Raw genomic sequence first — 25,874 nt, forward strand, 5'->3', positions numbered from 1 at the left:
TGACGTCATTTATGGACGACCCCTTAATAGATGTGGGAGGGGAGCCGGCCACACTGTGACAAAGCGGCTGTACATCAATTAATTGACCAGGGTGAAGGGAGGGACAAGTGACATTTCTACTTAAGCTCATTTCCTTCTCAAGCTAACGGTTCGATGGGGGGGGGGGGAAGAGAGACATCCGGATGCGACCATCGCACTCCTCTGCTCACAGACCACGGCAGGAGCCAGCCAGTGATGTACAATTGCACAACGCAAGCTTTGTGCGTGGAAGCCTGCCCCTGATGTGAACGGCAAACACTCGACATGTCCGCCAATAACACCGAGCGGCCTCAAGAGAAAACAGGCGACGTTTCAGGCAACCGCCCTTCTTCATGGCACGTAAACAAAGTTGTGTTGCTTGTGCACGCCCTGCCGAATGCAGCAGCGCCACCAACTAGACACCGAACCCGACAGCCGTACGACTCTCCCCGACATCACCGGCACTGAACCGGGGGCCAAAGTCCACCACGCACGCATGAGATACCCCACGCGTGCGACGGCGCAACGCTCGATATTACACGCCGACGGAGCAGGTGGCGTCCGCATTGTCGCTGCACTGCCCTCTCCTGGCGAGGCAGGGTATGACTACCTCCTCGACACGCACGGGGAAGGAGTTGGTGACATTTTATTTTCAATTACACTTTCTCACATTTTTTCTTTTTTGTCTTGGAGACTCTTAGTGGTGAACGCAGATTCACGAAATAAAGACTGACGTGGATTTTTTTTTGTTTTTAAAATTTTTTTTTATTTTGTCGTCTTCCCCCGCAACCCCCCCTCCCCCGCCCCCCCTCCGTTTTATTAAAGATCTCGCTATCGGTGTCGCTTCCCCATCACGAGACGGAGAATCCATTCGGAGATCTCGCAAAACAGCGCGACGCTTCGTGTTACCCGAGAGCGACCCGGGGAAGCGGATGTCGCAGAGCCACCTCCCAGATGCCTTCTTCAAGTGATTTATGGTCCACACACAGCAGAGGGCAGCACTTTTACCCACCCAGCTCTGCCACGTGACAGCGAGGTTCATCAGGTGACAGCCAGACCGAGTCAATTGATGTCTCAACAGCTGGAATGTAGACAAAGTCAATGCAAAACCAAATTGAATGCGATGGTTTTTGTTGTTGTTGTTGTTGATGCAGCCATTTGTGGTGAGCCTGGCCGAAACCATCAACTCACTAAGCCCCAGCTCCCGGTTTATTCGCGGATGACCGAAACCCGGACTCGAACCCAGGCTTGTCAACGGGGCCGGCTCGTCGACGCCGACTTCTGAGCCACCGTGGATTTGAATCGGTGGACGTCATTGTCACCCAGCGCGCACTCGGGGGGGGGGGGGGGGGTCCCTCTTCAGAGACAGCGATGACGCCCCTTGCATATGGGGGGAGGGTCTCACGTCCATTAGGCCAGCCTCAAGTGCCCGACCTGTAAGGAGCAGGGGGAGATGAAAACAACAGGGGGGGGGGGGTGTGGAGAGAGACACTCATGGAGCGGGAAAAAATGCGCACGGCTCGGACTCCGGCACGCCGCCCCGGTGAACCAGCTGCAGGTAAACCGAGCTCCTCCGTTTGCACAGGTGAGGCGAGCGGCGAGCGCGTGTCGTACCTGGGGCACGCGCGCCATTGGCACCGCGCGTACGTCAATGCGTGTGCGCGTCTGTGCGGATGTTACGTATCGCGGCGGAAGGCGTGCCGGTCAGCGCACTGCGCGACGAGCTCGGCTAAGATTCCCGCTCACGGTCAACGGCAGTGACGATTATCCGGGCCCTCCCCTAGGTCGACTCGGCCTCAAGTCTGGACTTGGTGCGATGTGTGAACATCGCCACTAGGGAGACAAAGGCGACCCGGGCGTGGTGCTTGCCACCCACCCCCTTCGTTTGCCGTACCCGCCTTCACAGGTGCTCGCTCAACGCACTTGTCCCAAAAGTCTGTTAAGGCTATACGGGGCGGTGGGGGATCTTTACCTTTGCATGTATGCATTGGGGAGCGGAGGCGCAGTGGTTTGAGCGCCCTGCGGTTTCGATTCCCACTCACGGCTACAAACATCGGTGGTGGAAATCTAAACCTGTCCTGGGCATCCCCAAGGTCGACTCAGCCTTTAAAAATAAACAACGAGTACCTGGTGCACGGTGTAAATGTCGGCACCGCGGAGAGACAAAGGTCGCACGGCCAGCCACACCGCTCCCCCCCCCCCCCCTTGTGTGCCCTTGCCGGCTTTAATAGGCGCTCGCTAACAGAGCTTGCTAGGGGGCCTCTGTGTCACGTCCAAGGGTTTTAACGCCACAGCCAAACACGTGTCACCCCCATGCCAAGCAGGTCATCATGGAGGGGGAGGGGGGGTGTGGTCGTTTCACCATACTTCACCACGGGTATATATAGGATTAGCAAATCACAGACACGACACGCACGCGCACACAACAAATCGATTTAGATCGTTCAATCGGGACACATCGCCGCACCGTCGCGTACCACCACCACCGCCACATTCTCCTCCGGGCAGTGACGTTGCCAAAATTTTCAAGACGGCAAGACGGGAGGGGGGGGGTGGCGGAGCAGCCGGAGTGCCAAAAATGAGGTTTGGTGGGGCGCGGACCCACGGGATTGCGGGCAGGGAGTTCTGGGTAAAGGAGAGGTCGCGACCTCCATTAAGTGGCGTGTCGCAACCTGTGGCGGAGGGGTGCCCGGTAAACGACTCGCAGCGCAAACACTCGCCTGCTCCTCCTGCTGCTGCTTCTCCTCCTCCTACTACTGCTGCTGCTTCTCCTTCTCCTGCTGCTGCTCCTCCTGCTGCTGCTGCTTCTCCTCCTTCTCCTGCTGCTGCTGCTGCTCCTCCTGCTGCTGCCGCTCCTCCTACTACTGCTGCTGCTTCTCCTCCTCCTGCTGCTCCTCCTCCTCCTGTTGCTGCTGCTTCTCCTTCTCCTGCTGCTGCTCCTCCTCCTACTGCTGCTCCGACTTCAGCATGAGCCGCAGGCAGTGCGGCGACCCACGCATCGTTTCGGGCTGCGTGCGTCTCCTCGTGTACAAATTAAACATTGGGGGGTTTGTTTTGTTCTTTCATAGAAATCTTTGACGCCGAGAGAGACGGGGGGGGGGGCAGGTGTTGTCGTCGCTCATCCGTGTTGGTGCTCGTATTCTCCCCGGCGGCGGTGGCGGTGGCGGTGGCGGCGATCCTGCGTTGCGCACCGTGAATGCGAGCGCTCACGAGCAAACTCCATCCGCCACGCAAGTGAACAGCATCATCAGCTCCGGGCGGCGATCGACGGTGGTGGTGGTGGTGGCTACGCTGACGCACGTGGCCGCTGCCTGCAATCCGGCGCAGCGAGGGCAGCAGCGCAGGGGGTTCGTGGATCGCCGCACACAGAAGTTGTGAAACTCCCTTCTCACCCGTGGGCATCAGGGAGGTGCCCGTGCCCTGGCTCGCCCAAGAGCAGGCGGTACACACAGCGGGTTGTTGACTCAACCTGTTCAATCTGTATGAGATCGAGCGTTGCACCCTCGCGCGCGTGCGGGTTTTCTCCGGGCGCCCCGGTTTCCTCGCGCACGCAAGCACTAATTGGCCGACAACACCTTCGTACACAGAGAATTGCAGAGCTTGGGGGGCGTCTGTTGGTGGCGGTGACTCCTCACCATCGTGTGGCCGTTGCTACTGCTCATACTGGACACCTGTGAACAAGACTCGCCCGTTTCGCCTGGCCTACACTTGCCATGCATGACCAGTGGACTCTGGACTTTGCGTTATTTACATTTCCTCACTTCGAGCACGGCGCACCGAGATCCTCGGATGAATTGCGCTTCATAAATGTCAATTATGATGATTACAAGGGCTTCGTAGCTCATCGGATTCGTCCTGCAGTCGAAATAAAGACTCTGATTCTGCGGTGCCTCCTGCTGGTGCCTCTCCCCCTCAGCGAGGAGAGAATCCTGTGCGGCGGCGACAGCGGCGACGGTGTCGCGTTACGAGTTTGAAGTAAAATATTGACCCTCTCTCCCGTCCCCACGACGTGCGCACGCGTACGTCATCGGCTGTTCCTCCCGATCCCAAACGGAATCGCCGTGCGGGACGCAGTTTGGCGCCGGCTATCGTAGGGCGGCGTCGGCGGTCGTGTCGACTACGGTTCTCCGCGGCGAGTCACAAGGTCTTCACAGACAGCGGCGCTGCTACGCCTTCTCCAAACGAAAAAACGAACGCCGAACCGCTCGCGCGCTCCGGGACACCGCACCCTGCGACGTGCCGACGTCTCGGAACCGGGGAAGTGCTCGCCCATCGGCGTACCCCTTGTCATCGTCGTTGTTGTCGCAAACTTCAAGCTTGCCGCGGAGTGTCCGAGCCGCCGCTCTGCCGCTCTACGCGTGCGCGGCAGAGCGCCGGGAGGCCGAAGGCTCGTTAAAGGCAGGCTTCCTGCGATCGCTAACGACTCGAGACATTAACCGCGCGGGGCCCGGGAGGGGGGCTGCTCTGCGGCGCATCGTGGGAGGAGGTCGCCGAGTTTAAAGACGAGCGAGCCAAAAAGTTTAGAGTTTGTTGCCGAACAAACAGTTCGCCGATCGGCAGGTGTCCGGGCGGGTGGGGTAAAGTGTGGGCACTCCCCCCACGCCCCCCCTCCACCCACCCCCCCCCCTCCCCCCACCACCACCGCCTCTTCCAAGACGCGTGGCCTCGAGTGTCGCCCCCCTTGCCCGCAGCAGCGACGCGCGCTGGGTCTCCTCGGGGGTCTCTCCGGTTTTCCTCCCTCCTCCTCCTCCTCCCACGCGGAACCAAAACTCTCCCGTCGCTCGCGGAATTCGCGGCAAAAAACATCCCCGAATAGTGGCGCAGCGCTCTCCCACCCCGCCCACCCCCCGCTCCTGAAAGACTCGGGCAGGCTTTTCCCTGGTAGGCCCGACGCCCGCTGTAGACTGAGCCGCCTCTCTTGAGCCTCTCCTCGGGTGGCTGCCCCTTCCGCCAGCGCGGGCGCGGAGCGGGGACATTGCGGGGGCTGCGCCTTGGTCCTCATTAAAACAAAACTATTCCCACCGGATTGGAAAAGCGAGGAGGGGGGGGGGGAGTTGGTTATTTTCCCGCCTGCCCCCGCAATCTGTGCCGACAGCTTGCATGCGACGCACGCCGAATCGTCGTCACCGTCACCGCGTGGCGGGGTAAAGTGTGTGGTACTGCCACCTCTTCTTCCGGGACGCCCGGCCGATGTAATGTTCATAACAATGATGCTTTCATTGAACATATGGCGTCATTCTTGCCGACAGCTACCCACAACGTTGCACATTAATGTTATAGATATACGAGGATCAAATCCCATGGAAGTGGTTGGCTACGATGCACGCGCGCACAACAAGCAAATGAAAAATGAGAGAACAAGCCAGAAATGACTCTCTTCTAAAAAGGGCGAGGAGGAGGGAGGGGGGCTCTGCAGAGCTTTCCCCGTTGGGAGACGCTCTTCTGCCAGCCGTGGAGCGAGTACGCAATTGCAGGGCTACGCCTTTGCCTTCACTATTCTCATTAGTGTCATTGTTGTCGTAATTACACCCCAAAGACTCCGAATGATCCTGCGGCGGGAGAACGGCGCCATCGATAACGCACTTTTCTCATGCACACGCTTCCCCGCTAATTTGTTTTGCTGTGCCGTGTGGCCCCGTCAAGATTCATTATCTCGAGCGTAATGGGACGGTTCGGTCACTGTAATCACGCTGGCGCTGTGGTTTTGTTGTATTTATGAGGGGGGGGGGGGAGCGGGGAGGGGAGGTTATTGGCGTGGGCACAACGCGTCTCTTGCTAGGAGGGCGCCACGGCCTGCGTCTTGGGATTGACGATGAGGTTGAGATGAAGAGACAGCCGCGTGGTGGCGGCGGCGGTGGTGGCGGTGGCGCCGGTGACAACGGTGGTGGTGGCGGTGACAACGGTGGTGGCGGTGGTGGTGGCGGGTGACAACGGTGGTGGTGGCGGTGGCGATGGTGGTGGCAATGGTGGTGGCGGTGGTGGTGGCGGTGGTGGGGCCGGTGACAACGGTGGTGGTGGCAGTGACAACGGTGGTGGTGGCAGTGACAACGGTGGTGGTGGCAGTGACAATGGTGGTGGCGATAGTGGTGGCGGTGGTGGTGGCAGTGACAACGGTGGTGGTGGCAGTGACAATGGTGGTGGCGATAGTGGTGGCGGTGGTGGTGGCAGTGACAACGGTGGTGGTGGCAGTGACAATGGTGGTGGCGATAGTGGTGGCGGTGGTGGTGGCAGTGACAACGGTGGTGGCGGTGGCAATGGTGGTGGCGGCGACGGTGGTGCCATCAATGGTGACGGCAGTGGTGGTGGTGGCGGCGGTGATGGTGGCGGTGGTGCCGGTGGTGGCGACGGTGGTGCCATCGGCGGTGATGATGGTGACAGTGGCATGGGAAAGAGCGTTTCCCCCTCGCACTCGTGTGTTTCATCCCACTGCTCCGGCTTCCTCCCACATGCACAAACACTCGTTATTCAATGGCGAATACCACCTTAATATATAGAGGATAGCAGAGCTTGAGGTGACCAGCGCGCTGACCAGTGCGCCACGGCAGAGTGTCCCGGTGTGCCGAGACTATGGTCACCGCCGAGAACACAGCCACGGAGCGTAGAATGCGCGCTCGATGTCACCGATGCACAAACACGGAGGAGGATGCTTCATCGTAATAGCAGCGATGACGCACCACTCTGCTACTCCTGTCTCCGCAATCATCAACCCCCCTCGATGTAAAAATCATAGCTGCTGCTGCTCTCGACATAAACATCAGCCACGTGAAAGAGAAGAGGAAGGCAAATCTATAGATTCACACTGAAACCCACACAATTGCATAGAGACCCTGTTATATATAAAACATCTATAGATTCGCGTACAGAACCACGAACTCACATAGGGACCCACAGACTCCGACCAAGAGATCCCTATGAAGGAGGCATCATCATCAACCGCGATGACGCAACATTCCTCCACTCCCCGATGCAATTACCTGGGGCTCATCAACTGCCTCGTAAGGCCCACTGAGCTATGCAGCTCTTTTTCAGTAACGACCTGGCCCACAAATGATAGCTCAACGAAGTGGCTTAGCACGTGGCAATGCATCGCAGGGAAATACTCTAAACCCGTGTGTTTCTAAACGTGGAGGGAAAAATCGGAGGACCCGGAGAATAATCCACCTGACCACGGAGAGAGGGACACGCAAACTCCAAAATATACAGTCGGCATCAGGGTCAGGCTCGAACCCTCGACCTCCTGTATACCAGGCGAGGGAGTTAACATCTCGACACCCGTGGCGCCCATCACCGTTGTTGAGAGTTGGCGATCGCCCGCCCGCCCGCCCGCGCGCTCCCTTTAAACAGGGCCATGTGCGCCTCCCGATGCGAGCGGGGGCCGGGTTAACGGCACGCGGGCGTGGAGACCGGATGAGAGGCTCGCGGTGCGCCCCGAGGCGTGGAGCGGAGAAGCCCGCAGAGCCAGGGGCAACCGCGTGGCCACGGCGTGGCCCCGGCTCGTCGTTGCTAGAAGCCCTGTTGAGCCCCCCCCCCCCACCCCCGTGGTTGCGCGTGCGTGCGTCAACGGCGGAGGGTTCTCCCTCGGCGAGGAATTAAGCGGCCCCGGGGGGGCGTGATCTCACTTCCAACGCGGTGCTGTTTCAGGTGACCCCCTTTGACAACCGTTCCCGCCTACCCAGCCGGTTACCCCACGCAGCTACCCAAGCCACCTACCGAGATACCCAGTAACATACCCACCCACCTATCAACCCAGCCAGCAACCTGCCCACTCAGCCAACTACACAACGAGCCACCTAACCCATCCAGGAATGCTACACCTAGCCACCCAGCCACCTACACACCCAATAATAACAAGTACCCACCATTTGCCACAAAGTGACGGTGATGTCACCACAGTGCCTACACACCCACCCAGAGAACCACCCAGACACCCGCCCAGACACCTACATACCCACCCAGACACCCACCCAGATACCCACCCAGACACCCACCCAGACACCCACCCAGACACCCACCCACCCAGACACCTACACACCAACCCAGACACGCACCCAGACACCCACCCAGACACCTACACACCCACCCAGACACCCACCCAGACACCCACCCAGACACCTACCCAGACACCCACCCAGACCCCACCCACCCAGACACCTACACACCAACCCAGACACCCACCCAAACACCTACACACGCAGACATCTACACACCCACCCACCCAAACATCTACACACCCACCCAGACACCCACCCAAACATCTACACACCCACCCAGACACCCACCCATCCAGACACCCACCCACCTACACACCTACACACCAACCCAGACACGCACCCACCCAGACACCTACACACCCACCCAGACACCCACCCAGACACCCACCGGCCCACTGAAGCAAGTACCCACAGCCACTCACAGACCCAGCCAGCCACCTGCCCAGCCACCCATGGAACAGCCGATATCACCTGTAGTTGTACACTACGGAGGTCGTGTGTGCGCGTGTGCTTTACACCAGTGTGTACGTGTTTGTGTATACCCGCGTGTGCGCGCGCAAACGCACGCACGCACACTACTTTGCATGTGAGCGCATCCGTGTCTACGAGGGGAGCGGTGGCGCAGCGGTGACCGCACCGCCCTTTGAAAAAACCCGGCAGCTCAACATGAGCGGCAAGCATTGTCCGCACACAGGTCCTGTGCTTCCCCTAGGTCGACTCGGACAGAAATCAAGTGCCTAGATCTGTCATCATCCCGGGCGATTGGACCCTAGTGTCTGTGTCGCCTGCGCATCCCCCCCCTCCCCGCGGAGCGGCAGAACTGGAGGGACGTGTGATTAATGTCTCAACATCGCTTCGCCTCCATCGAAAACAAGCGGCGCAAGAAATGAAATTGCGCACGCGCTCAGGCGGAGATCCCCGGCCCGCGTTAACAGAACGCAAGCGCTGTTAGCGAGCGCCGATGAAGGCCGGCACGGCACACGAAGGGAGTGATGCGTTCAGAACCACGCCCGGCGATGTTTACTACACACCGCACCAGGTAACTCATTCGAGGCCGAGTGGACCTAGCGGAGGCTCGGGATCGATTCAGATAATCAGTCACCGGCGTTGGCCGTGAGCGGGAATCGAATTCGGGGCCGCCGGGTAGCGCGGCGTGCGGACCGCTAGACACGCATGCACACGAACGCTAAATGCTCATTATTTTCGTATGAACGCAATGGGGGGGGGGGGGGGGGGGGGGGGGGCGTGGGGAGCGCCTGCATTATCGGCGGAGGAGTTATCGCTTTCATTGTCTTGGCTGCCGTGGAGTTCGTAATTTGACTACTACTTTTATTATTATTTCGTTGTCATTCCCGCCGGATGGGAATTGGAGGAGGCACGGGAGCTAGAGTAGAGGAGGCATGAGAGCTGGAGGAGAGGAAACACGGGAAGGAGAGGAGACACGGGAACGAGAGGAGACACGGGGGCTAGAGCAGAGGAGACACGGGAGCTGGAGGAGAGCGGAGGAGGAGGAGGCGCGGGGAGAGCGATCATCCTCACCCGGAAGTGGTTGACGTCCCGGAGCGAGGGCGGAGCGAGCTGGGAGCTGGCGCTAAGCACGGCGGAGAGCTCGGCGCACGCACCGCTGGGCAGGCACAGGTCGTGGGCCTTCACGTCCCGCGCCCACAGCTCGTCCTCGCTGTGACACGCAGAGACACACGGACGGGCCACCAACAGAGACAAAGATAACCTCAGAAGACTGTTTTGGGGCAAGTGCTGTTAGCGAGCAGCACCTGTGAAGGCCGGCACGGCAAACGACGGGGGTGGGTGACCAGCACCACGCACCGGCCGACTTTGTCTCCCCGGTGTCGATGTTTACTCCACACCGCACCCGGTACTCATTTGAGGCTGAGTCAACCTAGGGGAGGCCCAGGACCGGTCCAGATAATGGTCACGGATGTTGGTGGCCGTGAGCGGGAATTGAACTCGGGTCGCCGGGTTCGTAGCGCAGCGCGCGAACCGCGACGCTAGCGGAGAGACACGGAGGGGGACGCAGGCAGGCACGTTGAGCAAGCTCGCACTGGGACGCCGGTTCGATTCCCAGCCCTAACAGTGGAAGAGATGCAATGCAATGCTCAGGGTATAACACACGCTTCTTTTTCCACTGGCACATCTGAGCCGAATGTTTATGTTCCACCGGGCCCTGTTTGCCGAACAGAGCCGGAACCAGACCAAGGTACTTAAACTAAACGAAAACTCAACTTTTTATTTAACCAGGAAAGGCTCACTGAGCAGTGTAGCTCTTCTTTCAGAAGCGACTTGGCTATCGCAAATGGATAGCTCAACGAAGTTGCTTATCACGTGGAAATGTATAGCAGCGAAATACTCTAAAAAGCGTGTCGATTCTAAATGTGGAGGGGAAAAACGGAGGGCCCGGAGAAAAATCCACGCGACCATGGGGTGATAGAGAGACATCTCCAAACATACAGTCATCACGGTCGGGAGTCTGTGTGCTCTCTCTCACTCTCTCCCCGTTCTGCGTGGGTTTCTCTCCGGGTTCTCTGATTTCCTCCCAGATTACAACACAGCAGCAAAGCAACCCACGATGGAACCGGTATCGGCCAAAGCACCCCAAATGGGGAAAGATCGCCTGCAAACTCCTCAATCGGAATCACACAGCAGCAGCAAGATCCCCTGCTGCAAATACCCGGCAGGACCCTCCTGAAAAAGAGTCTTGAGACTCAGCGAGGCTTTGCTTTCAGGGCAAGTAAGCGTAATGATAATAATGATGATGATACCACGTGTGCATGCGTAAATGTAGAGGCCATTTGCCAATCCACTACCGGATGAGGTTGTGTGACGACACTTCTTCACCACGCTGGACACTGACGGTGGGTGAAGGTGGGGAGAATACATTTAGCAGCATAAGGAAACAATTTTCTGCGCTGCCTTCTGCTGACAAACGTACGTACACTACAAACACACACACAGCCAGCCTATACACACACACAAACATCCCTCCCCGGTGTGGCGTTAAACAGACTGTTGGGGCAAGTGCTGTTCGCGAGCACCTATGAAGGCCGGTAATAACACACGAGGGGGGTGGGTGGTCAGCACCACGCCCGGCTGCCTTTGTCTCCCGCGATATTTACGCATCGCACCAGGCGCTCATTTGAGGCCGAGTCGATGTAGGGGAAGCCCAGAACCGGTTCAGATAATCGTCACCGGTGTTGGTGGTGGCCACGAGCGGGGACCCACGCTCGGGGTCTTTGCCGCGTTTGCAGCGCAACGCGCTAACCGCGACACCACCGCTGCCCACACACAGAAAGACAAAGGCCCCCCACTATAGCCTTAACAGACTGTTGGGGCAAGTGCTGTTAGTGAGCACCGATGAAGGCTGGAACGGCACATGACGGAGTGGGTGGTCAGCACCACGCCCGGCCGCCTTTGTCTCCCCAGTGGCGATGTTTATACTGACGCGCGCACGCACGCACACGCCGACGCACGTCAGCTTTAACGGTCGCTCGGAGAACGTTGTTTACTGTGCCGTCCCTTCCGACGGGCGGAGACGATAACAAACGAGCGAGACGCTAAAGGTCAGAGCGGAGCGGTGGGACTGGAGCGCTCGCTCAATTCGCTCGCCGCTAAGCTGGCGAACGAGCGAGCGAGAAAAAAAACGAAAGTGCGCAGAAGAATAACCCGCGGCAGACGCCTCCAACGGCGCACAGCACGGCTCCCGCCGCTCGTGCGCCCGGCGATTCGTCAACAAGGAACAGGCGGGAGGGGGTGAGGCACGGGGGGACTGGGAGCGATGAGCTGTGGGTGGTGGTGGTGGTGGGGGGTGTGTTATTGTTATCATTTATTATTCTACTTGTTTAACCAGGAAAGTCTGGTTTGGAATACGAGCCTCTCCGAGTTTTTTTTTAACTCCCGACTCCCAGGAGGGTCCGGCCCAAAGTTTTCGCAGCCACGGGGCCGATGATTGCTCGTTGTGTATCGTCCCAATGTGCGGTGTAATTTTTGTTAAGCTAATTCGGCAAATGTGGACCATCACACCGGCACTAGGCGAACGCGGCCGACTGCTGGGGGGGGGGGGGGGCGCGTCACCGCCACTACCGAGGGTGAAGGCGTGGGCCAGGTCAGAGGGCGGGAGAGGAGGGGGAACAGGGTTGCTCTTTTAGAACACGGAATCTTCAAACTAAACTTTTTATTTTACCAGGTAAGGCCCACACTGAGCTACGTCGCTCTTTTTCAAAAGTGACCTGGCCACGAACGATAGCCCAACGAAGTGGCTCGTAACGTGGAAATTTATAGCAGGAAAATACTCTAAAACGCTAAAACGCACGTCGACTCAAAACGTGGAGGAGAAAAACCGGAGGACCCGGAGGAAAATCCACACGACCACGAGGAGAGACAATCATACTCCAAATATACAGCAGCAGGCGTCAGGATTGGGATCGAGCCCACGACCTCCTGTAGACCGGGCGAGGGAGTTAACATCTCAGCCACGTGCGGTGCACAACCTCTAAACCAGCCCCGGCATGCCGAGCGCGAACTGCGCCGCCGCACGCGACCCAAACGGGGAGACGCGGTGGGCGGTCACGGCCGAGGGCCTCCGTGGCCCAGGCCCCTGCCACCCACCGGCCCAGGCCCCTGCCACCCACCGGCCTGCCGAAGTGGCCGAGGTGGCCGCGTCTCCTCCCGCGTGGCGGGTAGAGCAGCTTGAGGACGCGGTGGCACCGTGGCGTCGCGGACTCACCGCCGCCGCCACGGGGCCTCTGCAGCAGCAGTGTGTCGCTGTTGAGCACCCACAGCTGGGGGAAGGGGGGAGCAGAAGGGATGGGGGGCCAGCAACACGACGGTGACGACTCGCCGGATAATTGGCCGTGATGTTGCAACGCTCACCGGTGAGATCGCACCGATCGGAAGCCGGCCCCTAACCGGCAGATCGGCGACGGGCTGACCACCGTCGTGTGTCCCGACACCGAGATCCGGAACCAGGCCGGCGAGTGGGCAGGTAGGCTGATGAGAGGGTCGGTGAGATGGTGAGTGGCTGGGTGAGTGGGTAATTGAATTGGTAAGTTGGTGGGTGAGTTGGTGAGAGGGTGGGTGGCCAAATCTGCAAAATCACCAACTCTTAGGTCAAAAAAACTGCACAGCTGAACCACTCACAACTGGATCTGTTCTACGTGACTTTACCGAAAGACCAAAAGAATATGCATTCCTGCAGTCACGAAAGCTTTAAGTCAAGATGTGGATCTGTGGTGGTTGCCGTAACAATGGTGGTGACTTGCGTATGGAGATGCACACACATGTATGGAACACTCACACGCAGAACACTCACACGTGGAGCTGCTCTGTCACTCCTACCATGGACGCCAATTCTGTTTTTTGTAGCGAAATCGATAATGGCCAATCGATAATCGTAACAATCGACAATCACACTCGTAGAAAACCAAAAAAAATCATTAATCGTAATCGAAAGCAAAGTAAAATCACCGGCGGTTCACCGACCCGCACTGACCAGCGTGGTGATGTATGGTCAATGAAGCCATACGGAAGACACGGCCGAGTCCATCATACAGCAGCGGATTGATAAAAAAGGCAGCCAGTTTGTGTTATGAACATACAACTGGAACTTTGCAAAATGTTTACACGATTTGTCAATTCGCTTATTCCTACCTCTACTTTGCACTCCGATCGTTTGCTTAAATGTAGTTTGTTGTTGAAACTCTCATGAGCCTCCCACCTCTACTGGACATCCGTGAAGAGAAATAAGTAATATTTAAAAATACTTTTTATTTAAAAGACGCTTTTATGAAATGTACTCGTAATGGCAGAACTCCACAACTCCAGGAAGTGGCCCCGAAGCTTGCCACAACGTAAGGGACCGTGGTGATATACATCCAACGTCAGTTGAGCGTGGACAATTAGACCCAAGCCGAAACATAACGTATAAAAAGATTGTTTAAAAATATATATATAATTTTTTTAATGATAGAATATAGTATTGTCACCAGTATGACATACGTATACCAAGTTTGCAGTCGATACCACATTGGGAAGTGGGTAAAAATTGAGTTACAAGATTTTTTGAGGATACGACAAAACAGACAGAGCGAGTTAAATAAAAGCGTGCAATAAAAAAATGTCCCTCACGGCTCATCGAACATCTCCGGAGGAAAGGGGTTTATATAAAAATAAAAAAATAAAAAATTAAACGTCGCGATTCCGATTCCGAACCGGTCCTCCCGTCGCGCGGTTTCCCGCCGGCGGCTTCACCCTTCGCCGGGCTCACCAGCAGTCTCGTGTCGCCCCGCGGGTCTTCAACGCGGAATCGGTAGCTGCACAGCGTCGTGGAGATGAGCAGCAGCTGCTGGGACAGCAGCCGCTCCAGGAACCACGACCTGCGACCACGCCAAGACAAAGGTCGCCGCCACCCCGTGTAGCCTTTAGCACGTTGGGGAAAGTGCTGTTAGCGAGCACCTATGAAGGGGCCGGCGCTGGCTCTAGATGGGGGCGGTGTGGCCGGCATAACTCCGGCCACGTTCGTCTCCACCGGTGCTGATGTTTACGGATTTGATGGTTGGTCAACCCAGGAGATGTTCGTCACTGGTGTTGGCCGTGAGCAGGTTAGCAGTGCGCTAACCACTGCGCCACCGCTCCAGCCACACTCACACACGAAAAAAAGACAAATATCCCCCCGTGTAGCCTTAACAGACTGTTGGGGCAAGTGCTGTTAGCGAGCACCTCTGAAGGCCGGTACGGCACACGAGGGGGTGGGTGGCCAGCACCACGCCCGGCCACCTTTGTCTCCCCAGTGGCGATGTCTACACACCGCACCAGGTACTCATTTGAGGCCGAGTCGACCTAGGGGAGGCCCAGAACCGGTTCAGATAATCGTCACTGGTATCGGCCGTGAGCGGGAATCGAACCCGGGTCGCCGAGTTCGTAGCGCAGCGCGCCAACCGCTACACCACCGCTCCCCACGCTCACCCACATGCACGCGCGCACACAACAACAACAACCGCCATTCACCACTAAGTGGCGGTGACGTCACCACGATGCTTGTGCCAGGCCATGTGCACCTTGAGGCCACGTAAAGTGTCGAACGCCCGCTGGCAGGTCACGGGGCAGACCCAGGTGCCACGGGTCGACTGACTGAGATGACCGAGATGACTGGCCGATGCACCACCTGTGCCCCATACTGTGCCACCTTGCTGTGCTTTAGCCACCCGGCACTCCGCTCGTTGTTGTGAGCGCGCACACACACACACATGCACGCGCGTTCTTGCGAGGGCTCGTAAGGAGCAGTCACCTCGGGTTGGCAGAGTGCGGAGGCGGCAGTGTCTCCTCAACTCCTCCAACGCACACCTCGGTGAGGAACAACTTGGCGCCTTCTGCGGTGCGACACAACCATCGGTGGGACAACATCACCGTCGTCATCATCATCATCATCGAACCTCGCGAAAGCCCACAACCGGTTTAGAAACACGCGTTTAGAGCATTTGGCTGCTGTAAATTTCCACGCGACGATAAGCCACTTCGTTAAGCTATCATTCGTGGTCAGGTCGCTTCTGAAAAAGAACCATCGAGCACAGTGGGCCTTACCTGGTACGATGAAAAGTAAAAACATAGATACGTGTACATCAACACACACGTGTGTGTTTCCGTCTGAACAAGGGCCATTGCCCGAAACGTCGTACGTCTCACCTGCTCCCAGCGCCTCCCCGAGCACACGGCCGCACTGCTCGCACCGCAACTCGGCCTTGGCCTTGCCCAGCGGCGGGCGTGGCGGCGGCGGCGACCTCCGACCCTCCGCGTGCCGCCCCTCTCCCTCGGCGGCGCCCCCCCGCGCCGGTCTCCCCGCGCTGGGGGTGGCGGCAGGGGTCGCCGCTCTCCAGCGGGGCCGCGGGACGGGCGCCGAGGTCGGAGTCCGGCGCCGCGACTTCCGAAGCGACGTCGCGGTGCCACCGAACCTGGCAGAGACGGCGGGGGGGAGGGGGGGGGGGGCGAATTGAAACGCCATCATCAGGCAGAAGAAGTGTGTGTGCAGCCTAGAAACAAAGAAGACGAATCATAAATCAGGGTGTGCGAGCGCGTGGTGAGCGAGCGAGTGAGTTAGCGAATGAGAGAGAGTGGGGGAGCGCGTGAGCTAGCAAGTTAGCAAGTGAGCAAACGGGCAAACGAGCAAGGTGAATTATTGAGTGATGGAGCGAGGGGGTGAACATGCAAGCGAGTGAGTGAGCGCACGAGCCAATGAGTGATTGAGCAAGCGATGGAGTGAGCGAGTGAGTCCGTGAGCAAATGAGAGAGCCAACGAGCAAGTGAATGAGCGAGGGATTGGAGCGAGCGGACGAGTAAGTGAGCACGCGAGCCAACGAGCGAGTGAGCGAGCGATTGAATGAGCAATCGATCGAGCGAGCGAGCCAACAGGCGTGCCTGCAAGCGAGCGACTCGTACCGCCGTTCCCAGGCTGCCAGCGTGCAGCACGAGGTGCGTGTCGCCCACGAGGCAGTCGCCCGCACGGGGGCCCAGGGGGGTGCGTGCCAGCGAGTCCACGCGGGCACCCCCGCCGTGGCAACACCACTCGCTCACCATCGCCTGCCAGTGGCACGAGGGCAGTGGCAGCACCCGCCGGAACGGCCTGGTGCCGGCAAGGAGGGTGCACGGGCGGCGGAGGGTGAGGCACAGGGGACGTTAAAGATCTCCTGACAGCGTTGGCAATCGTAGGCCATTGTGTACCGACGTCTTGGTCCGAACTTGACGAAATCGAAAGGTTACACAAATGAGGCTCATTCTGGTCTGTTGAATTTTCACCTGGTCAAACAAAATAAACTTAAACTATGTTAGGCTCTGAGTATCAGTGTGGGTCTATGTGAGTCTCTGGGTCTCAGTGCGGGTCTATGTGAGTCTCTGGGTCTCGGTGCGGGTCTATGCGAGTCTCTGGGTCTCAGTGTGGGTCTATGTGAGTCTCTGGGTCTTTGTGCGGGACTATGCGAGTCTCTGGGTCTCGGTGCAGGTCTATGCGAGTCTCTGGGTCTCGGTGCGGGTCTATGTGAGTCTCTGGGTCTCTGTGTGGGTCTATGCGAGTCTCTGGGTCTTAGTGTGGATCTATGCGAGTCTCAGTGTGGGTCTACGTGAGTCTCTGGGTCTCTGTGCGGGTCGATTGCGAGAGTCGAACCCTTACTCTCCAGGTCGCAGCAGTGAAGCTCCACACGCTTGGCATGAGAAGTGCGGAGTGGTCTGCTCGCGGATCTGCTGCACCACGGGTCGGGCATTCGAGCCTGGACACGGACAAAGACGTAGTCCTGTTTAACACGTCGGCACAGTCCTGTCATCACCATCATCATCACCGTCATCACCATCATCACTCTCAGTTATTACGTGTGGCCGGGTAGCAGCGCAGTGGTAACAATTGTGCCTCGCCGCAAGAAGGTTCGATTGCCGACTCGGCCATGGAGTTTGCATGTGCCCCCCTGTTCCGCACGGGTTAAATCGTGTCCAGAAGGGACAGCTGATATTAGTCCACAACTTTGCCACGCCGCCTTCACCTCGTCGCAAGCCAGAGAGATGCGTGCGGCACCTCGTCACGCGACCCACCAACACCCCCTTCCCCACCCCGCGCCGCGACGGACCTGCGGCGAAGAGGCTCTGCGGCGCGTGGAGCCGCAGGCTCAGGTGGGTGCCGTCTTCGGGGACCGGGCGGAAGCTGCCGGTGGCCCCGGGGTCGGCGGTGACGCCCGGCGGGAGGGCGACGAGGAGGTCGCGGGCGCCGGCGCGCACGGTCACGCGGGAGGCCTCGACCAGCACGGGGCCCTCGGTGCGCACGTCCCTGCACGCGGAGGAGACACGGAGACTGGGTGGTGACGACAACGCCGAGACGCGCCGCGTGTGTGTGTGCGCGTGTGCGTCTATGTGTGTGTCTATGTGTGTGTGCCTGTGTGTGTGTTGCGTCTGTGTGTGTGTGTGCGTCTGTGTGTGTGTGCGTCTATGTGTGTGTGTGTCTATGTGTGTGTGTGTGCGCGTCTGTGTGTGTGTGTCTATGTGTGTGTGTGTGCGTCTATGTGTGTGCGTCTATGTGTGTGTGTCTATGTGTGTGTTGCGTCTGTGTGTGCGGCTATGTGTGTGTGTGTCTATGTGTGTGTGTGTCTATGTGTGTGTGTCTATGTGTGTGTTGCGTCTGTGTGTGTGTGTGTGCGGCTATGTGTGTATCTATGTGTGTGTATATATGTGTGTGTGCATCTATATGTGTGTGTGTGTACGTCTATGTGTGTACGTCTATGTGTGTGTGTGTGTGCGTCTATGTGTGTGTGTGTGCGTCTATGTGTGTGTGTCTATGTGTGTGTGTCTATGTGTGTGTTGCGTCTGTGTGTGTGTCTATGTTTGTGTGTGCGTCTATATGTGTGTGTGTGCGGCTATGTGTGTGTGTGCGTCTATGTGTGTGTGTGCGTCGATGAAGCATGTTTTATATATTTTGGGGAGGGGGGCAGAGCTTTGTGACGTCATATTTGAGGGGGGTCTGACTTTTTGTGACGCCGTGTCACGCAGGGGGGGGGGGGTAAAAAATCATCCAAAATCGCGTGACGTAATTTATGTACGGCCCCATAGTTACTTAAATCGGAGCCGGCCTTGGCAAGGCCCTCCCGCCAAGGCCGCCTTGAGACTCCCGGAGCCGCGTACCTCAGCACCAAGTGGGCGGTCCGACTCCCGCTGCGGATCTCGCAGTAGAACCCGGGCTGCCCGTCCTCCTCCTCCTCCTCGTCGTCCACCTCCTCGTCCACCTCCTCCTGCTCCTCGTCGTCCGTGCGGGTCTCGAGGCGAGTCGCCGTGACTCCAAGTGGAGCCCGCTGCGTCGTGGCCGCTTCCCCCATTCGGCCGGCGCCTGACACGGCGGTGAGGGGGGGGGTGATGGGGGGGTGATGGGGGGGGGTGATGGGGGGGGTGATGGGGGGGGGTGATGGGGGGGGGGTGATGGGGGGGGGGGTGATGGGGGGGGGGGTGATGGGGGGGGGGTGATGGGGGGGGGGTGATGGGGGGGGGGGTGATGGGGGGGGGGGTGATGGGGGGGGGGGGTGATGGGGGGGGGGTGATGGGGGGGGTGATGGGGGGGGGTGATGGGGGGGGGTGATGGGGGGGTTGAGGGGGGGGTTAAGGGGGGGGGTGAGGGGGGGGGGTGAGGGGGGGGGTGAGGGGGGGGGGTGAGGGGGGGGGTGAGGGGGGGGGTGAGGGGGGGGGTGAGGGGGGGGGTGAGGGGGGGGGTGAGGGGGGGGGTGAGGGGGGGGGTGAGGGGGTGGGTGAGGGGTGGTTGGGGGGGGGTGGTTAGGGGGCTGGAGAGACACCCCGATACGCGAGACCCACGTGCAGAGAAGCACCAACACGATACGCACGTGGAGAGAACCAGAGGAGACGCACGTGGAGGGAACAACCAGGCGAGACGCACGTGCAGAGAAGCACCAACGCGTCTTGAGAAGCACGTGGAGCGAAGCACCAAGCAAAACCCACGTGCTTCCGCTCCGGTGGGGAGGGGGGGGAAGGTCGGTACGGCAGTTCTCAACGAGCCGCAAAGCGATTTTGGTTCCGATTTTGTTTTCTAAAACGTATCTTTGCGAACACACGCGCATATAACGCGCGATTCGTTCGTACGAATGTTGCTGTTGTTTTCTTCTTTCCAACTTATCGTTGTGGTTTTTTGTAGTTGTTCACTTCTGGTGGAAGTGTTTTCACGGAAGTGTCGTCGGCGGCGGTAAATTGTTTCCGCGGTGTCCGGGTCACGTTTTTTGGTTCCGGCCGCCGTGTTAGGCGCCGGCCACCAATGGTGAGTGAGTTTGTGAGTACACCAGTGGTGAGTGAGTGAGTGAGTTGGTGAGTGTGTCAGTTGATGGGTACGCCGGTGGTGAGTGAGTTGGGGAGTGAGTTGGTGTGTCAGTTGATGGGTACACCATGGGTGAGTTGGTGAGTGAGTGAGTTGGTGAGTGTGTGAGTTCGTGAGTGAGTTGGTGAGTGTGTCAGTTGATGGGTACGCCGGTGGTGAGTGAGTTGGGGAGTGAGTTGGTGTGTCAGTTGATGGGTACACCATGGGTGAGTTGGTGAGTGAGTGAGTTGGTGAGTGTGTGAGTTCGTGAGTGAGTTGGTGAGTGTGTCAGTTGATGGGTACGCCGGTGGTGAGTGAGTTGGGGAGTGAGTTGGTGTGTCAGTTGATGGGTACACCATGGGTGAGTTGGTGAGTGAGTGAGTTGGTGAGTGTGTGAGTTCGTGAGTGAGTTGGTGAGTGTGTCAGTTGATGGGTACGCCGGTGGTGAGTGAGTTGGGGAGTGAGTTGGTGTGTCAGTTGATGGGTACACCATGGGTGAGTTGGTGAGTGAGTGAGTTGGTGAGTGTGTGAGTTCGTGAGTGAGTTGGTGAGTGTGTCAGTTGATGGGTACGCCGGTGGTGAGTGAGTTGGGGAGTGAGTTGGTGTGTCAGTTGATGGGTACACCATGGGTGAGTTGGTGAGTGAGTGAGTTGGTGAGTGTGTGAGTTCGTGAGTGAGTTGGTGAGTGTGTCAGTTGATGGGTACGCCGGTGGTGAGTGAGTTGGGGAGTGAGTTGGTGTGTCAGTTGATGGGTACACCATGGGTGAGTTGGTGAGTGAGTGAGTTGGTGAGTGTGTGAGTTCGTGAGTGAGTTGGTGAGTGTGTCAGTTGATGGGTACGCCGGTGGTGAGTGAGTTGGGGAGTGAGTTGGTGTGTCAGTTGATGGGTACACCATGGGTGAGTTGGTGAGTGAGTGAGTTGGTGAGTGTGTGAGTTCGTGAGTGAGTTGGTGAGTGTGTCAGTTGATGGGTACGCCGGTGGTGAGTGAGTTGGGGAGTGAGTTGGTGTGTCAGTTGATGGGTACACCATGGGTGAGTTGGTGAGTGTGTGAGTTGGTGAGTGAGTTGGTGTGTCAGTTGATGGGTACACCGGCGGTGAGTGAGTTGGTGAGTGTGTGAGTTGGTGAGTGAGTTGATGGGTACACCGGTGGTGAGTGAGTTGGTGAGTGAGTTGATGGGTACACCGGTGGTGAGTGAGTTGGTGAGTGAGTTGATGGGTACACCGGTGGTGAGTGAGTTGGTGAGTGAGTGAGTGAGTTGGTGAGTGAGTTGATGAGTGAGTTGATGGCTACACCGGTGGTGAGTGAGTTGGTGAGTGAGTGAGTTGGTGAGTGAGTTGGTGAGTGAGTTGATGGCTACACCGGTGGTGAGTGAGTTGGTGAGTGAGTGAGTGAGTTGGTGAGTGAGTTGATGAGTGAGTTGATGGCTACACCGGTGGTGAGTGAGTTGGTGAGTGAGTGAGTGAGTTGGTGAGTGAGTGAGTGAGTTGGTGAGTGAGTTGATGAGTGAGTTGATGGCTACACCGGTGGTGAGTGAGTTGGTGAGTGAGTGAGTTGGTGAGTGAGTTGGTGAGTGAGTTGATGGCTACACCGGTGGTGAGTGAGTGAGTTGGTGAGTGAGTTGATGAGTGAGTTGATGGCTACACCGGTGGTGAGTGAGTTGGTGAGTGAGTGAGTGAGTTGGTGAGTGAGTTGGTGAGTGAGTTGATGGCTACACCGGTGGTGAGTGAGTTGGTGAGTGAGTGAGTGAGTTGGTGAGTGAGTTGATGAGTGAGTTGATGGCTACACCGGTGGTGAGTGAGTTGGTGAGTGAGTTGGTGAGTGAGTTGATGAGTGAGTTGATGGCTACACCGGTGGTGAGTGAGTTGGTGAGTGAGTGAGTTGGTGAGTGAGTTGGTGAGTGAGTTGATGGCTACACCGGTGGTGAGTGAGTTGGTGAGTGAGTGAGTGAGTTGGTGAGTGAGTTGATGAGTGAGTTGATGGCTACACCGGTGGTGAGTGAGTTGGTGAGTGAGTGAGTGAGTTGGTGAGTGAGTTGATGAGTGAGTTGATGGCTACACCGGTGGTGAGTGAGTTGGTGAGTGAGTGAGTGAGTTGGTGAGTGAGTTGGTGAGTGAGTTGATGGCTACACCGGTGGTGAGTGAGTTGGTGAGTGAGTGAGTGAGTTGGTGAGTGAGTTGATGAGTGAGTTGATGGCTACACCGGTGGTGAGTGAGTTGGTGAGTGAGTGAGTGAGTTGGTGAGTGAGTTGATGAGTGAGTTGATGGCTACACCGGTGGTGAGTGAGTTGGTGAGTGAGTGAGTGAGTTGGTGAGTGAGTTGATGGCTACACCGGTGGTGAGTGAGTTGGTGAGTGAGTGAGTGAGTTGGTGAGTGAGTTGATGAGTGAGTTGATGGCTACACCGGTGGTGAGTGAGTTGGTGAGTGAGTGAGTGAGTTGGTGAGTGAGTTGGTGAGTGAGTTGATGAGTGAGTGAGTTGGTGAGTGAGTTGGTGAGTGAGTGAGTTGGTGAGTGAGTTGATGAGTGAGTTGATGGCTACACCGGTGGTGAGTGAGTTGGTGAGTGAGTGAGTGAGTTGGTGAGTGAGTTGATGAGTGAGTTGATGGCTACACCGGTGGTGAGTGAGTTGGTGAGTGAGTGAGTGAGTTGGTGAGTGAGTTGATGAGTGAGTTGATGGCTACACCGGTGGTGAGTGAGTTGGTGAGTGAGTGAGTGAGTTGGTGAGTGAGTTGGTGAGTGAGTTGATGGCTACACCGGTGGTGAGTGAGTTGGTGAGTGAGTGAGTGAGTTGGTGAGTGAGTTGATGAGTGAGTTGATGGCTACACCGGTGGTGAGTGAGTTGGTGAGTGAGTGAGTGAGTTGGTGAGTGAGTTGATGAGTGAGTTGATGGCTACACCGGTGGTGAGTGAGTTGGTGAGTGAGTGAGTGAGTTGGTGAGTGAGTTGATGGCTACACCGGTGGTGAGTGAGTTGGTGAGTGAGTGAGTTGGTGAGTGAGTTGATGAGTGAGTTGATGGCTACACCGGTGGTGAGTGAGTTGGTGAGTGAGTGAGTGAGTTGGTGAGTGAGTTGATGAGTGAGTTGATGGCTACACCGGTGGTGAGTGAGTTGGTGAGTGAGTGAGTTGGTGAGTGAGTTGATGAGTGAGTGAGTTGGTGAGTGAGTTGGTGAGTGAGTGAGTTGGTGAGTGAGTTGATGAGTGAGTTGATGGCTACACCGGTGGTGAGTGAGTTGGTGAGTGAGTGAGTGAGTTGGTGAGTGAGTTGATGAGTGAGTTGATGGCTACACCGGTGGTGAGTGAGTTGGTGAGTGAGTGAGTGAGTTGGTGAGTGAGTTGGTGAGTGAGTTGATGGCTACACCGGTGGTGAGTGAGTTGGTGAGTGAGTGAGTGAGTTGGTGAGTGAGTTGATGAGTGAGTTGATGGCTACACCGGTGGTGAGTGAGTTGGTGAGTGAGTTGATGAGTGAGTTGATGGCTACACCGGTGGTGAGTGAGTTGGTGAGTGAGTGAGTTGGTGAGTGAGTTGGTGAGTGAGTTGATGGCTACACCGGTGGTGAGTGAGTTGGTGAGTGAGTGAGTGAGTTGGTGAGTGAGTTGATGAGTGAGTTGATGGCTACACCGGTGGTGAGTGAGTTGGTGAGTGAGTGAGTGAGTTGGTGAGTGAGTTGATGAGTGAGTTGATGGCTACACCGGTGGTGAGTGAGTTGGTGAGTGAGTGAGTGAGTTGGTGAGTGAGTTGATGAGTGAGTTGATGGCTACACCGGTGGTGAGTGAGTTGGTGAGTGAGTGAGTGAGTTGGTGAGTGAGTTGGTGAGTGAGTTGATGGCTACACCGGTGGTGAGTGAGTTGGTGAGTGAGTGAGTGAGTTGGTGAGTGAGTTGATGAGTGAGTTGATGGCTACACCGGTGGTGAGTGAGTTGGTGAGTGAGTGAGTGAGTTGGTGAGTGAGTTGATGAGTGAGTTGATGGCTACACCGGTGGTGAGTGAGTTGGTGAGTGAGTGAGTTGGTGAGTGAGTTGGTGAGTGAGTTGATGGCTACACCGGTGGTGAGTGAGTTGGTGAGTGAGTGAGTGAGTTGGTGAGTGAGTTGATGAGTGAGTTGATGGCTACACCGGTGGTGAGTGAGTTGGTGAGTGAGTGAGTGAGTTGGTGAGTGAGTTGATGAGTGAGTTGATGGCTACACCGGTGGTGAGTGAGTTGGTGAGTGAGTGAGTGAGTTGGTGAGTGAGTTGATGAGTGAGTTGATGGCTACACCGGTGGTGAGTGAGTTGGTGAGTGAGTGAGTTGGTGAGTGAGTTGATGAGTGAGTTGATGGCTACACCGGTGGTGAGTGAGTTGGTGAGTGAGTGAGTTGGTGAGTGAGTTGATGAGTGAGTGAGTTGGTGAGTGAGTTGGTGAGTGAGTTGATGGCTACACCGGTGGTGAGTGAGTTGGTGAGTGAGTGAGTGAGTTGGTGAGTGAGTTGATGAGTGAGTTGATGGCTAATCCGGTGGTGAGTGAGTTGGTGAGTGAGTGAGTTGGTGAGTGAGTTTATGGCTACACCGGTGTCTTCGAGGAGGAATGCCAAAGCCAGGAGGAGCTTGCGATGTGTGGGTCTCGAATTTGACGTTTATTCCGTTTACGCAACCCATGGCACCTCCTGCAAGCGAGCCGTCGACACTTCACGTGGCCACAAAGTGCACCTAGCCTGGCACAACTTGCCGTGGCGACGTCACCCCCTCCCACTGAGAGTAGTTTTAAATTGGCACGTGCGACGTTCCACCATTCGGCAGCCTTCGGGATCCGGGTCAAGTAGCGCCACCTCGTGGCGAGCGTTGTGCAATTTCGCGGCGTAACGGTACGACCCCAGTGTGGTTCTTAACGAGAACATTTCACTGGTAGGAACCACCTGGTTCCACCAGTACACAGGGGATTATTGTGTCCGTCCGTCCGTCGTGCATCCAAAAATGGGAGGGGTCGGGCTGGGTGGAGAGGGGAGGGGTGGGGCTGGGTGGGTGGGGAGGAGCTGGCCACCCCGTGGTGCCCTTATAAAACTCAACGTTTAACCTACTCACGCCGGCTTGTGCCCACCCTCAGTCGGGCATATTTGCGGAATACACCACGCCGCCATTGACCCTGGCCATTGACCGAGCAACCCAACGTTCCTACCAGCTCCCTCCGCAGGAATGTGTTTAGTTTAAAATGTGACCAGCTAAGGCCCACCCCCACTGAGCTATACAGCTGTTTTTCAGTAGCGGACCTGGTCACAAATGGATAGCTCAACGAAGTGGCTTATCGTGTGGAAAGGTATAGCAGCTAAATGCTGTTAACGCGTGTTTCTAAACGTGGAGGGAAAACCCGAGAAAAATCCACGCGACCATGGGGAGAGAGAGACGCAAACTTCAAACGTTACAGTCGTCAGGGTCGGGATCGAAACCACGACCTCCTGTATACCAGGCGAGGTAGTTAACATCTCATAGCTACCGTGGCGCCCTGAACCCTCCTGGCCTCCCCATAATAACCCCACGTCACCATAGTGTATATAATGCACTGCCTTGTTTTACACTAATAAAGAGTAGCAATTGTCACAATCATAAGCTCTTGTCCCGACACCTGCTGGGACCAAGCAACGGCTCCCAATGGATCGAGTCGGGAGGCAGCAGAGCCGCTGGGTTGAGAATTGTAGGCGCCGCGGTCGTTTGTGAGCAAATCTTGCCGCTACGCGCATATTGTCACGTGTCTTATATGATTCGTATGTATGTTGAACTTCTTTCACGCCGTACGTAGTCGACCGTGTTAATCGGAGGTGTTCATAGGCAAGGGGCCTTTCCGGGTGGCTTGATGGATTAAGGATGACCGACTTATCAGCAGAGTCAGGATACCCCATTGGAACCTCATGTTCCAGTAAAAAATATGATAATTGGTGTTTTACCCTTCTATCTGGCAACAAAACTGACACCTTTTTACAAGGAGTCATGTTTACATAGACCACAATACCTGCAGTCATAATGCAAACAAAAAACATAACTATGACAGTGCACATTATCAGAGTTAT

General features: G+C 57.0%; 1 protein-coding gene and 1 long non-coding RNA gene across 2 annotated transcripts; one reads left to right on the forward strand and one right to left on the reverse strand.

The window, feature by feature from the left end:
• Positions 1 to 757: 757 nt before the first annotated feature.
• On the reverse strand, positions 758 to 19,360 carry UBE3D (ubiquitin protein ligase E3D). The gene is given in 13 exon segments (XM_078615447.1): positions 758 to 1,452; positions 9,549 to 9,687; positions 12,653 to 12,699; positions 12,701 to 12,802; positions 14,287 to 14,395; positions 15,307 to 15,388; positions 15,702 to 15,840; positions 15,842 to 15,967; positions 16,452 to 16,635; positions 17,179 to 17,275; positions 17,627 to 17,823; positions 18,672 to 18,873; positions 19,350 to 19,360. Coding segments are annotated over 12 exon segments (1,437 nt in total). The 5' UTR covers positions 18,863 to 18,873; positions 19,350 to 19,360; the 3' UTR covers positions 758 to 1,428.
• Positions 19,361 to 19,555: 195 nt separating this feature from the next.
• LOC144733516 (uncharacterized) lies at positions 19,556 to 20,976 on the forward strand. Its single transcript, XR_013588372.1, has 2 exons — positions 19,556 to 19,830; positions 19,941 to 20,976. It is a non-coding gene; the product is annotated as an uncharacterized LOC144733516 (long non-coding RNA).
• The last annotated feature ends 4,898 nt before the right edge of the window (positions 20,977 to 25,874 follow it).

This window comes from Lampetra planeri, chromosome 47 (genome assembly GCF_965212315.1).
Source record: "Lampetra planeri chromosome 47, kcLamPlan1.2.h2, whole genome shotgun sequence".
Lineage (NCBI taxonomy): Eukaryota > Metazoa > Chordata > Hyperoartia > Petromyzontiformes > Petromyzontidae > Lampetra > Lampetra planeri.